Consider the following 14804-nt stretch of genomic DNA (forward strand, 5'->3'; position numbering starts at 1 on the left):
ATGTCTGAAAGTGATTACACTAAACTGCTAGCATTATTTGTCTGCGTTGCTTTCTTTGCATCTGTTGCTGCTGGAGATAGCGAAGCAAAAGCTCTGTTGAAGTGGAGAGATAGCTTTAAAGACCAAAGCAAAGCTATGTTGTCCACTTGGAAGAATGATACTAATCCTTGCAGGCAGTTGTGGAGGGGAATTTCTTGTGATGAGTCCATGTCTGTGTCCAATATAAGTCTCTCAAATCTTGGTCTTCAAGGTACACTTTCCACTCTCAACTTCGCTGCCTTTTCTAGTCTCCTCCACTTCGACATAAGTTACAACCAATTTTATGGATACATTCCCCACAAAATTGGTAAATTGTCTAGTATTGCGATGTTGAGTTTGTCAGATAATTCGATTAAGGGTCACATTCCTCCTGAAATTTGGAATCTGACCACTCTAAGTCATCTTGATCTTAGCACATGTAATCTCACAGGAAAAATTGCCCATGAAATTGGGAATTTGAGGAATTTGAGGCTCCTATGGCTTGGAGAAAATTCCCTTTCTGGTCCCATTCCTGAAGAGATTGGATGGTTGAGTAATCTTGTTGACCTTCGCTTGGGAAGGAACCCTTTGTCAGGTAGAATCCCATCATCAATTGGAAACTTGACCATGTTACAAGTACTTTATCTTTATCAAAACAATCTCTCAGGTCCTATTCCAACTGAATTAGGAAAACTCTATTCTCTCATTAACATTCAGTTATATGAAAATAGACTTTCAGGGCCAATCTCTCCTTCTATAGGAAACCTAACAAATCTTGTACGATTGTCCTTTTCTAGTAACAGACTTTTTGGTCCAATTCCTCCATCCATTGGTAACTTGATCAATTTAGATGATTTCCACCTTCGAAACAACAGTCTTTCAGGATTTATTCCTTCCACTATAGGAAATATCACAAAGCTCACTGTCCTTTACTTGGACAACAACAGTTTTAGCGGTCAACTTCCACGAGAAATGAATAACTTGACAAGTTGGTATAACATACAGCTGAGTTATAATCATTTCAGTGGTCCTTTACCACAAAAAATTTGTCAAAGTGGCATGTTATATGCCCTCAGTGCTAATGATAACCATTTCATTGGTCCTATTCCAACAAGTTTGAAGAATTGTTCTAGTCTAGAAAGGCTCAGGCTTGATAATAACCAAATAGTTGATAATATAACAGATGCTTTTGGAGTATATCCTTATTTGGACTACATTGATCTTAGTGGTAATCAACTGTATGGTCACCTTTCATCCAAGTGGGGGAAGTGTCAAAATCTCACACGATTGATTATTCACAATAACAAGCTTTTTGGTGATATACCACCAGAAATAGGAGAGGCAACTAAACTTGGGTTACTTAACTTGTCTTCAAATCATTTTTCTGGACAAATTCCAAAACAACTGGGGAAGTTGATCATGTTGATAGAACTCTCCTTGAGCAACAATAACTTCTCTGGTAACGTCCCCTCAAATCTAAGATCACTTAGTCGGCTTGAAATTTTGGAGCTGGCAGCAAATAATTTCAATGGCTCAATCACAAGAGAGCTTGGGGAATTAAAAAGCTTAAGGGTCTTGAACTTGAGCAAAAACAAATTTCATGAAAGCATTCCCATTGAGTTTGGTGAACTCCAATACCTTGAACAAGTTGATCTTAGTGACAATTTGCTAATTGGAGCTATACCATCAAGGCTTGGATTTTTATCCAACTTGCGAGTATTGAACCTCTCACATAATAATCTCACTGGCACCATTCCTTCTGAATTCAGTGGATCAATGACAACTTTGTCTACAGTTGACATATCATACAATCAATTAGAAGGCCCTGTTCCAAATAGACCATCCTTTCACAACTTTGATGCATTGAGGAATAATAAAGGCTTGTGTGGTAATGTCACTGGTTTAAGTCCTTGTGAGGATTTTCAAACAAATGGACATGGCCATAAGAGCAAAAAGTTGTTGATGATACTCCTCCCATTGGTCATACTGTTATTAGTAATTGTAGTAGCATCTTTCATTTTTTCTCGAATAGCAACAAAAGCAAAAAACAAAGATAGAGAAACTCCACCAGAAGATGTTTATTTTGTATGGAGTTTTGAAAAAAAAATATTATATGGAGATATCATTGAAGCCACAAGGGAATTTGATGAAAGATATCTCATCGGCAAAGGGGGCCAAGGAAATGTTTATAGGGCTGAGTTGCCTACAGGTGACGTTGTTGCTGTGAAGAAGCTTCATTCAATGCCAGGTGGGGAAATCTCCAACCAAAAAGCTTTTACAAGTGAGATTCAAGCTTTGACAGAAATCAAACATCATAACGTTGTAAAGCTCTATGGGTTTTATTCCAATTCACAATTCTCCATTTTGGTATATGAGTTCTTGGAAGGTGGCAGCTTGGACAACATACTAAAGAATGAGGAACAAGCCATTGAGTTTGACTGGAATAAAAGGGTGAATGTTGTCAAAGGTGTGGCCAATGCCTTATTCCATATGCATCATGGTTGTTCAATTCCTATTGTTCATCGTGACATATCAAGCAAGAATATTCTCTTAAGTTCAAAATATGAAGAAGCTCAAATCATTGACTTTGGAACATCAAAATTTTTGAATCCAAACTCAAGCAATATGACCAGATTTGCAGGCACATTCGGGTATGCTGCACCAGGTAAGACTCCCTTTTTTGTTTTTTGTTTTCAAAAATATACTACTCATTGCAATATTATGGATATACGTGACATTAAATGAATTGCAGAGATTGCTTTCATCATGCAAGCGAATGAGAAGTGTGATGTATATAGCTTTGGAGTGTTAACTTTAGAAATTATTATGGGTACACATCCTGCGGAGCTTATTTCATACTTGGCAGAGAAACCAACTGATAATGATTTTTTGTTAAGTGATGTGTTGGACCCACGAATTTCTCCACTCACAAAGCCAATCCTAAATGATGTGATTTTAGTTGCAACAATGGCTTTTTCTTGCTTGAATGAGACTCCTCAGTCTCGTCCAACCATGGAAAAAGTATCTGTGGAGTTTGCGAAGACACCAAAATCTTATCGAGAGGATCAATTTCACACCATCACAATTGGACAACTAATGAGGGATTGAACTTCATTTGTTGGTGGGTTTGCTTCTATAAAGTGTTGCACTTGGCATTAAACTTTTAAGCTTGTGATTTTTATATCATATGTATGATCAGTTTGGGACTTGTATAAGACTGAAGTGCATGTTTAGTTTCAGCATTATCGTTTTAACTCATGTAACATAATAGACGGCTATGATCATTTTATGTCAGATTTATGTCTTTTACTTCAATCAAAAGTTAAAATGTAATATCACTTACATGGATTAATCTATCGCATGCTTTGTTTTTATTTTTTGCAAGTAAAATTTTTTTTAAAATCTTACACACAATTGGAGAATATTATGCACAAAAGTTAAAAAGTAATACAGCTTACATGGATTAACTCTCTCATGACGCTAGAAAAATATGATCTTAAATTTTTCATTATATAAATAAAAATGAATTTGTCACTTAAATAAAAAAATCTAGAACAAATAATAAAAGGACCAGAGAAATTATTGACAAAAAAAGTGGACAATAGAAATTGATTTATCTACGCTTATGAAAATATGTATGAGCTTTTCTGTGATTACGTATCTAAATCAACCGACAAAAATATAAAATCTTAGGACACAAATATATATAATATTCTGTTTTTAACTAAAAAACTGAAATAATTTTTAACAGAAAAATTCTAGAACAAATAATAAAAGGCAAGGAGAAATTGGTTCATTTAGTCTTACTCTTCCAAAACATTAAGTAAATTTTTATTTTTTAATTAAAAAACAATTTTATTCAAACTAAGCAAAAAGATTGTACATAAAAGGCCGCCCTATCACTAAAACAAAAAAGTAACATAAAGTAGATTTCATTTAATATTATGAAACTCGCGTTTTTTCAATAATTGCACATGCAAAAGTGCTTTTATTGAAATGAATTGGCAAAAAATATGATTTTATGGCACACGAAAATATAGACTTAAATGTTTAATTATTTTTAAAAAGGAATATTAAAAAATTTATCAAAAAAAGGGAATAAGCACAAAATCTAGAATAAATAATTAAAGGGGGATAGGAATTAATTTAAACTTAGGTAAAATCGTGGTATCAAAACCTAATCCCGCACATTTTATGAACAACGTTGACTGTGACATGCGTTGCAAGGAAGTATATATGATAGGACATGCGTGGCACATTATGAACAACGTTGACTCACATGAGGCAACCAATTAGTCATTTTTGGGATATTATACTGCAGGACCAAATTTAGATGCAATATTTAATATCATGATCCGTACTTCCGTACATTTTATGGCTATGAAAAAGACCTATAATCCATTTATACTCACTCTCTTCGATCAGCATTTAAAAGCAAACCCCGAGTTTCCAAAGGCTGATTCGTCCGTTCCACCAGCAGAATCATGGCGAGTTCTCTGCATATTCCTGTTCAGTATTTGTATGATGTTCTCTTCATCGGAAGGCAAATGGTCTTTTAAAGTGGAAAGCCAGCCTTAGTAAGCAAAGCCAAGCTATCTTGTCTTCTTGGAATAATGACACTTATCCTCATTGCACTCCCTGGAAAGAAGTGAGTTTTCTGGAACTATTCCCAGCCAAATTGGTAACTTGTCCAGTATTCTTATATTGTATATGGATCATAATTTCATGAGTGGTTTCATCCCTCCGGAAATAGGAAACTTGACTGCTTTAAATGTGCTTGGAATTAGTGTGAATTATCTTATTGGGCGAATCCCCACAGAAATTGGTAACTTGATGAGGAATTTGAGAACTTTATCCCTTTACACAAATCATTTGTCTGGTCTACCAATGAGGATTGGGTCTAGTAGAAATGGCTAGTTCCTCACAATATAGCGAATTAAGGTTCGAATTCTTATTAGGAGATCTACCTGTATTTAGTGTCCGATAGTATTTCGAACAAGATTTCTTTAGTAGAAGGATACTTGTACTTAACAAAAAACATCATTTGTCTGGTCTCATTCCTAAAGCTTTCTTAACTGGAGCAATGCTTTCTTCATTAGCAAATTCGACCAACTTGAAATTTCCTTACCTCTATGAAAATATACTGTCAGGTTTCATTCCTTGTGAATTTGCAAATCTCCATTCTCTCACCGAATTGGATTTGGCAGAAAACAACTTGTATGGGCCAATACCAATCTCCATTATTGGAAACTCGACGAATTTGATTTGGTTAGGTTGGGGGGACAACAAACTTTCAGGACCAATTCTGCCCTCTCTCTAGGAAATTGGGTGAATTTAGAAACTATCAAACTTCGTTGTAACTCTCTTTTTGGATCAATTCCATCTACCATAGGAAATTTGACCACACTAGAACGAATCACCCTTGCCTATTACTCTCATTCTGGAACTATTCCATCTACTATAGGAAATTTGGAACACCTAAATAGCCTAGAATTAAGATGGAACAAACTCAATAGGAGCATTCCAAAATCTCACCCACTTGAAGAGTTTACAAATTCGTGGGAATTAGTTGATTGGCCATTTGCCGCAAAATATTTGCTTTGGTGGATCACTTGAAGCTTTGGGTGCTGCTGAAAACAAATTCACTTGGAACAATTCCAAGAACCTTGAAAAATTACTCTAGCCTTATTAGACTCACGCTTCATGATAACCAAATTGGTTGGAAATATAACAAGTGATTTTGGTGTGTATCCGTATATGAAATACATCAATTTGAGTGGCAATAAGTTATATGGCCAGATTTCATCGTTCGTGGGGAAAATGTCCAAATCTTACGATGTTCATCATTTCAAACAACAACGTTTCTGGCAGTATACCTCCAAAAATAGGAGAGGCAACCAATCTGGTTGAATCAATGTTTCTTCAAATCACTTGACAGGAGATATTCCAAAAGAATTGGGGAAGATGGTCTCATTGAACAAACTTTCTTTCAGTCATAACCAATTTTCAGGAAAGATTCCTATAGAAATAGGATCATTGGATCAACTCGAGCAATTGGAGTTGGCAGCAAATAATCTCACTGGCCCAATACCTAAAGAGCTTAGAAGCTTGTGCAAGCTATGGCTTTTGAACTTGAGAAAAAATAAATTTGAGGGAGGCATTCCCTTTGAGTTTGGTGAATTCACTACTACAGAATTACAAATATTTGATGCATCATAGTTGAACGTTATAACAAAAACCGTCAAATAAGATGACGCGTGAGGAAAACTTGACGGTTTTAAGAGAAACCAACAAATATTGTTAAGAATACTTGACAAAACTGTCAAGTATTCTCAAATAATATTTGACGGTTTCTGTGAGAACTGTCAAGTTTAATTATACTTAACAGTTTTTTAGTGCAACCATCAAATATTTGGGAAGAATATTTGTCGATTATACTGAAAAACTGTTAGATATTTGACTTTAAAACCCCCAAATCTGTTCATTTCGCTCAATCTTGTTTTGAAATTTCAGGCGCCCTTCTTCTTTCCAAGCTCTGCCCAGAACTTGCAGACCTATAATCCACCATCTCCAGCTCATTTTCGGCCTTTCCCTTTGGCTTTTGTGGTTCTTGCAGCATCATCGTCGCACAGTGTCTTCGTCCTCTATCATCGTCATCGCCCAAGCTTGTTCTCCAGAGTTTATAGCTTCAGGTTGGCCTCTTCTGTTAAATCCCTAATCTGTTGTTGTTGTTCCTTCCAAATGGTTTTAGTTGAATGTGAATCATAAGCTGAATGATAGAATGATAGACTCCAATCCATTATTTTTGCTCCATTATCGCTTCTCTGTACTATTCGGCTGAGGAATATAGTTGTTGTTTTTTTATCTTTTGTATTTGAATCAAACAGCCTCAAGACTGTGTTTTTGGTAATGGAGGAAACTTGTGTTTGGGTAATGGAGGAAATGGCATTACTACAATGAGAAGCCTCTTTTGTCTTTTTTTTTTGGGATGTGTGATTGAGTTTTTTTGCCTTTATTTTAGATAAAATCAAAACCCTATAAAACCTAGTTGTTGCATTAAGTGTTAGGGGGAGATAGCTGATTAGCAGAATGGAGGGAAGTGGAGAGAATTGCTCAATAAGGAGGTTCCTGGCCGATGTATTTGAAGCATGTTTAATTTATCAATTTAAGTATCTTGACTGAGTTTTGTGATATTAAGTTATTAAGTATGTCTAAGTGTTTGATAATTATGTTGGCAAATTTGATTTAAGATGCAAGTTGATAGCTTTTTTCATGTTCTTTTGGCATAAATTCTGTTTTTTTATTGAAATTAACTTGAGTGCCCTATGTTTTATGTAATTATAAATTATTGAATGTTAATTAATTTGTACGTTGTAAATTGCCTTATGATTTGCTACTGAATATTTTATTTGAAGTAAAATGGAGGCATAAAGCTTGGGAAATGCTAAGTTATAAGCCATCATACTGCCAAATTTTTCCAAATAGAATAGCACATTAGTAGTAGTAGTAGTAGAATATTTTTCAAAGAAAATGAATTAGTTTGATTTGGGTTAGAATATATTTTCACAATATCTTTGAGTCGATAATCACATTTTCCTCTAAATGATTCATCTTAATTGGGGACAATAGGCAAGGAATGGATGTCCTCCAATTGTCTATCAAAGGAATATTGGGATGGGGTAGAAGATTTTATTAAGTTTGTGATTGAGCATGTTGATTATCACAATAGGATTATTTGCCCCTATCTTAAGTGTTGCCTTCTGAAGTGGGTTTCGCCATCCGATTGTTTTAATTACTAACAGTTTGTTTCTCAATCTCAGGGGAAGAAGAGCCTATTGGGTGATCACTCATTATCATCACCACAGAAGCAGCCTTCTGAGCCTGTTCAAGCAGTATCATCAAGATTCCGAATTTGTCTTGAGGAATATGCAGTTGGGGTCAGATTAGAGTATGACGATTCCTTAATGGTTCCCCTAGAGTTTGAGCTAAAGATCTATGATCAACCCTCGTCACACTATGTCACAAATGACATATTGAAGGAAATTTTGACGCATGGAATGGCTGGCACAAATGCCTCTAACTTTTATATCAGGTATTTCTTAAAACTTTAATTAAATATTTAACTACTTGAACATTTATTCTATTGATCTGTTTGTTTATTGATTTAGGTATCTTTACAAGAATTTTATAATCCCTGGTGGCCTCGGTGACAAGTTCAAGATTATCAGCCCCCACATTTTTGCTAGCCACAGCCCTAATATGAAAAGAAAAGACTTATCTAGAGATTTGGCGGATATCTTCATTTCTAAGGCAGCAAAGACTAGGGAGACTTTGTTTTTGGCGCATTACTATCAAGGGTAGTATACTAAACTTCCTTAAATTCTTTTATTTTTAAATATTTTGTAATTGTTCTAATTGTCTTTCAAATACTTAGGAGACATTGGATGCTGATTGTGATCAATCCCACAAAGCCAAGGATTTGGTATCTTGATTCTCTTCATGGGGATTAGACCAATCGACCCTTTATAGTTTCATTGTTTAATAAGTAAAATTTATATCTATTCTTCATATTTAGTTTAATTTCTTGCTTCAATATAATTTTCAACAGTCATTAATATAAAATTTTATTGTCTGCTCGAGGCTTTGTGGCTATACTGCATAGATCAAGCCTTACCTTATCCCCCGGTCACAAATGGCCAATACAAAGCCTTCCCGTGAAAAAAAGTGAAAGTATTCATCACCATTATTTACTGTTCTATATAAATATGGTTTATTTATATTATTCACTAATATAATTTCCTTTCCCAATTCTTTACAGTGCCCACGTCAACCAAACAAAAGCTCTGATTGTAGGTATTACGTGATGAAATTCATAAAGGAAATAACAATGCACAATTTCAACACAATCCCTGTGAAGGTAATATGCATTTGTTAAAGTTTAATTTATATATTTTAGAATTATACTTAGTATAGCTTTACATTTATATCTAACTTCAATCTGCTTTTGCATATAGTACTTTGCTGACCCATATTGCACAGTGTATTTATCCGCTCAAATGGAAGAAATCATTGAAGAGCTAGCAATGGCTTTGTACTGTCAATAGGCACAAAATAGATAGGGATGTAAAAGATTGCTTTAGTCAAATTCAATTTTGTTGTAGTTTTTGGCAATTGGCCAATTTTGATTTCGGAATTGGTTTTTTGCTTTGGCCTTTTCTACTTTGACTTGACACAATTGTATGACATTTGGTTTGTTACCTTATTAAGATGTATATATAATGTAAATTTTTGTCTGGTGCATGGTTAATTAGATTCGTATGATTGAATTATTGCTTGTTGTATATTGGTTTGAATACTGGCCTGGTTCTACCTTTCGAAAAATGCTGCTTTGTATGAAATTTTATAATACAAGGGGGCTGTTGGAAAAGCAGGACCTGTATTTTAAAAAAAATACTTGGTGGTTATTAGATTAAAACCGTCAAGTATTCTCCTAATACTTGATTGTTCTAGTGGTAATCGTCAAGTATTCTCGACCAGTAATGGTAACAATTCTAACATATACTTGACGATTTTAACTTTAGAACCATCAAATATTACAAATATATTTGACGGTTATTAACCATCAAATATTTCCCAGAGAAATATATGACGCTGGCATACTTGGCGGTTTTTAACCGTCAAATATGACCAAAAATAACCATCAATTATTAGGTTTTTATAGTAGTGATTACAAGCCCTACGAGTTCTTGACCTTAGCGAGGTTATGTTGAGAGGAAAAATACTGGCAACACTTGGAATGCTAAAGATGCTGGAAATCTTGAACCTTTCGCATAATAATCTCTCTTGGACCATTTCCATCTGATTTTGATGACATGTCAGGCTTGACATATGTTGACAAATCATACAATCATTTAGTGGGACCTTCCTAACATCCATGCCTTTCAAAACATTACATTTGATGCAGTAAGGAAAAACACAGGTTTATGTGGTGATGTTACTGGCTTAGAGCTTTGCAATAACATAGCACTAAGCCACAAGGTCGTATGAACAAGAAAACAAAGCTATTAGTGTCATTGCTTGCTTGTTTTATGACTCTGATTCTAGCTATGGGTGGAGTTTTCTATATTCTAATTCAACAATCAAAGAAAACAGAGAATCAGAGTATACAGGCACAAGTTCAAAATCTTTTCTTCATGGGGTGTTTTGATAGGGAAATGTTGCATCAAAAAGGTACTGGGGTGGGAGGGTAAGGAAGTGTTTACAAGGCTGAGTTACTTTCAATATTTTGCTGTGACGAAACTTCACTCAACTTCAAATGCAAATTTCTCCAATCTCAAAGCATGCAGATAGAAGTGAAATTCAAGCACTAATAGACATCAAACATCATAATGTAGTGAAGTTTCTTGGATGTTTTTCGAGCCCACAAGTCTTGTTCTTAGTCTACGAGTTCCTAGAAGGTGGTAGCTTGGACAAGATTTTAAAAAGTGAAAAGCAAACATCTATACTTGATTGGGATAAGAAGGCAAATGTTGTGAAAGGTGTTGCTAGTGCAATATTATACTCCTCTGATCCTTAATAGAACACCTAATTAACTAATTTGAGTAGATTAAGGATATTAATTAAATTAGTTAATATGCTATATTTTTTCTAAAACACTCTAAGTATGTTTTTGAGTTTTCTCCTTTCCTCTCCTACCTGATTATTATTAAAAAAATATCAATAGGATTAATTTGAAAAAAAAATAGATAAATATGTGAAATAGATTTTACATATATATGACCAACTCAACTCTCTAGTTAATTCCTATATTAAAGAGTGCAGGAGTATTCCATATGTACCATGGTCTCTTAAGTCCTATAGTTCATAGTGACATATCAAGCAAGAACATCATATTAGATCCAGAATATCAAGAAGCTCATATCATTGACCTTGGAGTAGCCAAGTGTCTGAAGCTTGATTCGAACAATATGACCTCATTCGCTGGCAACTTTGGTCATGCTGCTCCAGGTGAGGCCTCCTTTCTTAATAGCCAAAAATCATTGTTATTATTCTATGTAACGCAATTTAACTATCCTCGTATAGTTTAACATGCTTGTTGCAGAGATCGCTTTCACCATGCAAGCGACTGAGAAATACGATATTTATAGTTTTGGTATTCTAACATTAGAAATCTTAATGGGAAGACATCTAGGAGAGCTCATTTTTTCTTTGACAGAGATTCCAACATCCTATGATTTGCCACTTAAGAATGTGTTGGACCAGTGAATTCCTCAACCTTCAAACCTAATTGTTGAGGAACTAATGCTGATTGTAAAAATAGCACTTGCTTGCTTGAATGAAGATCCTCGGTGCCGACTAACCATGAAACAAGTATCTTTGGAACTTGTGAGGCTAATAAACCTTATTCAGTGAACCATTTCCATAACATCACATTTGGACAATTCATGAGAGCTTAACCTTAGCTTCTTCCATAATTACTTTGGTTTGTCCTTTTTTGGTATTTGCCATTGAATCCGTGATCTTGCATAACGTGAAGTCGTGCATATAAAAAAAAAAAAATGTAAAGTCGTCTTTGCGATTTGTCCAAGATGCGAGTGTTGCTGACTTGATCAAGAATAAAGTAGCGTACTATTGGTCCCCTTAAAAAGATGTATTATATATATAAATGTGATATACTTTATATCGCATCTATTGTGGATTAATTTATATATTCTATCTTAACATTAAAGAAATTAATTGTTAAGTTCTCATTTTAAAAAAAAAATTATAATGAAATAGATATATAAATTTTATATTTTATACCGATGACAACGACTTATTAAATATCGATCAAATGCCAAATGTTATTTTTTTAAATGAGATTGTATATAAAAAAAATATGGAAATTTTGAAATGAAAAAAAATTATTAACTTTAACGGTAATTTTAATGGCAATGAAGTTGATAGTTAAACACGAAATATCAGGGCTTTAATTTATACTTTTAATTGTTAGGAATGTTATATGTAACTGAATAAAAGTTTAGGAGAGTTTTGTACGTTTTAACCTAAACTTTTTTTAGGAAGGCGCACACTTAGCAATTAATTGGTGGCTTACAATAATTGATCTCACTAATAATAATATATATTTGTTTTTAATGAAGATAGAACTGAAAAAAATTTAATAAAGATTCAAGATAAGATTACGTTATTTTTTAACTCTTGAAATTCATTTATCAAAAGGATTATGTCATTACATCGTGGAAATAAAGGAGTTCAAAACTCAAAATATTTGATGGACTGGAGGGCTTAATCAGTTAGCTTCCTCCTTCTACTAACAAAAAAAACACAAAACACTGGAAGAGAACATGGGCAACACTTTTCAATAAAGGATTATGATCCAAGCCTAACATTAATTTTCTTTGAAATTTCAAATCTCATCAATTATGATTCTTTTGAATCAAATTATTTTGCTACATATCCGAGGTTTGAAATCAATTGCTACTGGGGGTATGTGCGTGTATTTATATATTAATATTTCTAAACTTTTTAAATTTTTTTTTCAAATTTTTCTTTGTAAATAATTTATTTTTATTGAAAAATAATTAATCAAATGATTCCTTGCTTTATAAAATGGTAGTGATAAATTTTTAAAAATGATTGTCAAGGCATAAAATGATAATAACTTTAAAAATATAAATAAGTAAATAAATATCAATAGAAGCCCATGTGAAATAAAATTTAAGTCCTCAGATGTGATTTTTCATTAACATAATGAATTAAAGTTTGCACTTTGCAGGTAAAAGAGATGGTTTATAGGTTTTTTCCATTATTTTTCTCTTTTTTTATGTATTTCTTTAATTAAAGGTCTAAAAAAAGATATGTAATTGATTTTTTTAAAGAAAATGTTACAGGATGGATGGGTCCACACACTGGGATTAACAGGCATTTCCTCCTCTCTCTCTCTCATCCATCCAACGCTTTTGTTTTTTTTTTGTTTTTGAGATACAAGGGAGCAGGCTCGAACCCCCACCCACACCATGCCACTCGGCCAAGAAGCCAGTGGTTCAACGCTCTTATTTTTATCCATTTGCCAAGTCGCCTTCGCTTTGTTTTATTATTCTTGATCCCTTGTCCTTTTGCCGCAAACGGTGCCGTATAAAAGTGGCGGAGGGCAGCGGGCAATAACCGCGGCGGAGAGAAGCCAGACTCTCCGTAGTCTCCCGTCCGTCGGTCTACAGTCTCCTGTCTCGCCATTTGAACACGAAGGCCGAAGCTTCTTTCTCCAATCTCCACGGCGGCACGGACCACTCTACTTGCTGGCTCTTTCCTTCGATTCCCCAATGTTTACCCTCAATTCTCTGATGATGCTCCTGCTCCGGTAGGGTTCGCTTTCATCTCTTCTGTAAATCTCTGCTGAATTGATGGGAATTTTTTTCCCCATATGTGTTTGTGAGACGAAGCCTGAATTTTTTTCTGACCATACTTTATCATTTTTGGTTCACTCATGCTTGAAATTTATTATTTATTGAGGAATTGTCTTTCTCTGCCTTGCGTGTAGGATCTGTAGCATTGATTATATTACTGATTTCCTCCTTATCTACACCTAGTGCTTTGGATTCGTGTTTTCCTTGCCATTCCCGTTGAGGAGGTATACTCTGCATTTCTTTTACTTAAAACAGGGCCTGATTTCCACAAGGCACTCAAACCGAACTAACTGAATAACGGATTGATTCTGTTATCCTATTCAACTAGAATGTGCTTCTCCCGTGCGTTGCACGGGGAGCTTCTCTAACCAAGATAAAAATTTCTAATGATGTCCAAAATATATTCATATAAATTATGTGATTCATTTTCAACAGTTACAAAAGCTAATTAGAAAAACTTTTATTTTTGTAAAGATAAAAATTACTTTCTAAATATAATTTAAATGAAACATAAACTTAATATTCATGTTGAAAAAAAAAACTTCTAGGAAAACAACAAAAATAAGTAATACTTAAATAAAAAAAATTAAATGACACGAAGTATTTCGGAAGAAAAGAACTTGTATGTTCATTAAAGCCCACGATTGGAAAGATGTCCCCACCCCCCGAACTTGTATGTTCATTATTTTCATGCAATGGAATATATGCAAGAATTATAATAAAAAGAAAGCTACAGGGCAACAAAAATACCATATGCAAAGTGATTAAAATGAAGACGATGATTAGATAATAGATACCTACAATATACAGTGAGCGGATGTCTGACCAATATATTCCCATCCACCGCTGCTCATAGTCATCTTCATTCTTTGCTCCTGTTTATCTTCCAGAAAGAACAGAGATTAGGCCCACCTTATTGGTGAAAAAACTATATAAAGAGCAGAATAGATGGCTTATCTCACTCCAAAGGTGCCTTCTTACTCTGCTTCAACATGGATTTAACCCAAAAATAGAAAATCATTAAAGAGTACTGGCAATAGGAAATGGTTACCTTGACTCAATAATTTACTACTTTTCAATGAGACTGAAACAGCAGAGGAGAAATCTGAATCGGAGAAGAAAATAATAATCTGAATCAAAGAAACACTTTGTCTTCGCACTATTTTGCTCCAGGGCATGAAACTTACCGATTGGTTTAAGGAGATCTGATACTCCCCTTTGCTTAGACAGTCAGCCAAAACCTCACGACGTTGGCCTCAATGAACCCGGACTCTGTTCTTCCATCAACGTCATCCTCTTTCTCCGTTCCTCATCACCATCTACATCCACCTCACCTATCTCCTTCACCGTAACCAACATTGGCGACCTTTACTATTCATGTCC

The 14804-nt window shown here is 34.4% G+C and overlaps 1 protein-coding gene and 1 pseudogene across 1 annotated transcript; both read left to right on the forward strand.

The window, feature by feature from the left end:
• Window positions 1–1741, forward strand: LOC114742104 (MDIS1-interacting receptor like kinase 2-like). Its single transcript, XM_028930372.1, has 2 exons — window positions 1–1477; window positions 1710–1741. Exons 1-2 carry the CDS (start codon window positions 1–3, stop codon window positions 1739–1741), a joined length of 1509 nt encoding a protein of 502 aa, XP_028786205.1.
• A 15-nt stretch (window positions 1742–1756) lies between these two features.
• Window positions 1757–6237, forward strand: LOC114742105 (MDIS1-interacting receptor like kinase 2-like; annotated as a pseudogene).
• Window positions 6238–14804: the final 8567 nt, after the last annotated feature.

Source organism: Neltuma alba, unplaced genomic scaffold, assembly GCF_004799145.2.
Source record: "Neltuma alba isolate B1F8T4 unplaced genomic scaffold, ASM479914v2 tig00003644_pilon, whole genome shotgun sequence".
In the NCBI taxonomy this organism is placed as follows: domain Eukaryota; kingdom Viridiplantae; phylum Streptophyta; class Magnoliopsida; order Fabales; family Fabaceae; genus Neltuma; species Neltuma alba.

Excerpts from the sequence above, each read along its gene's own strand:
- LOC114742104 (XM_028930372.1), top strand. The coding sequence starts at position 1 with ATGTCTGAAAGTGATTACACTAAACTGCTAGCATTATTTGTCTGCGTT. Across the intron at positions 1,478-1,709 it reads GAGCAACAATAACTTCTCTG|GCTTGGATTTTTATCCAACT; the intron begins GTAACGTCCCCT and ends TATACCATCAAG.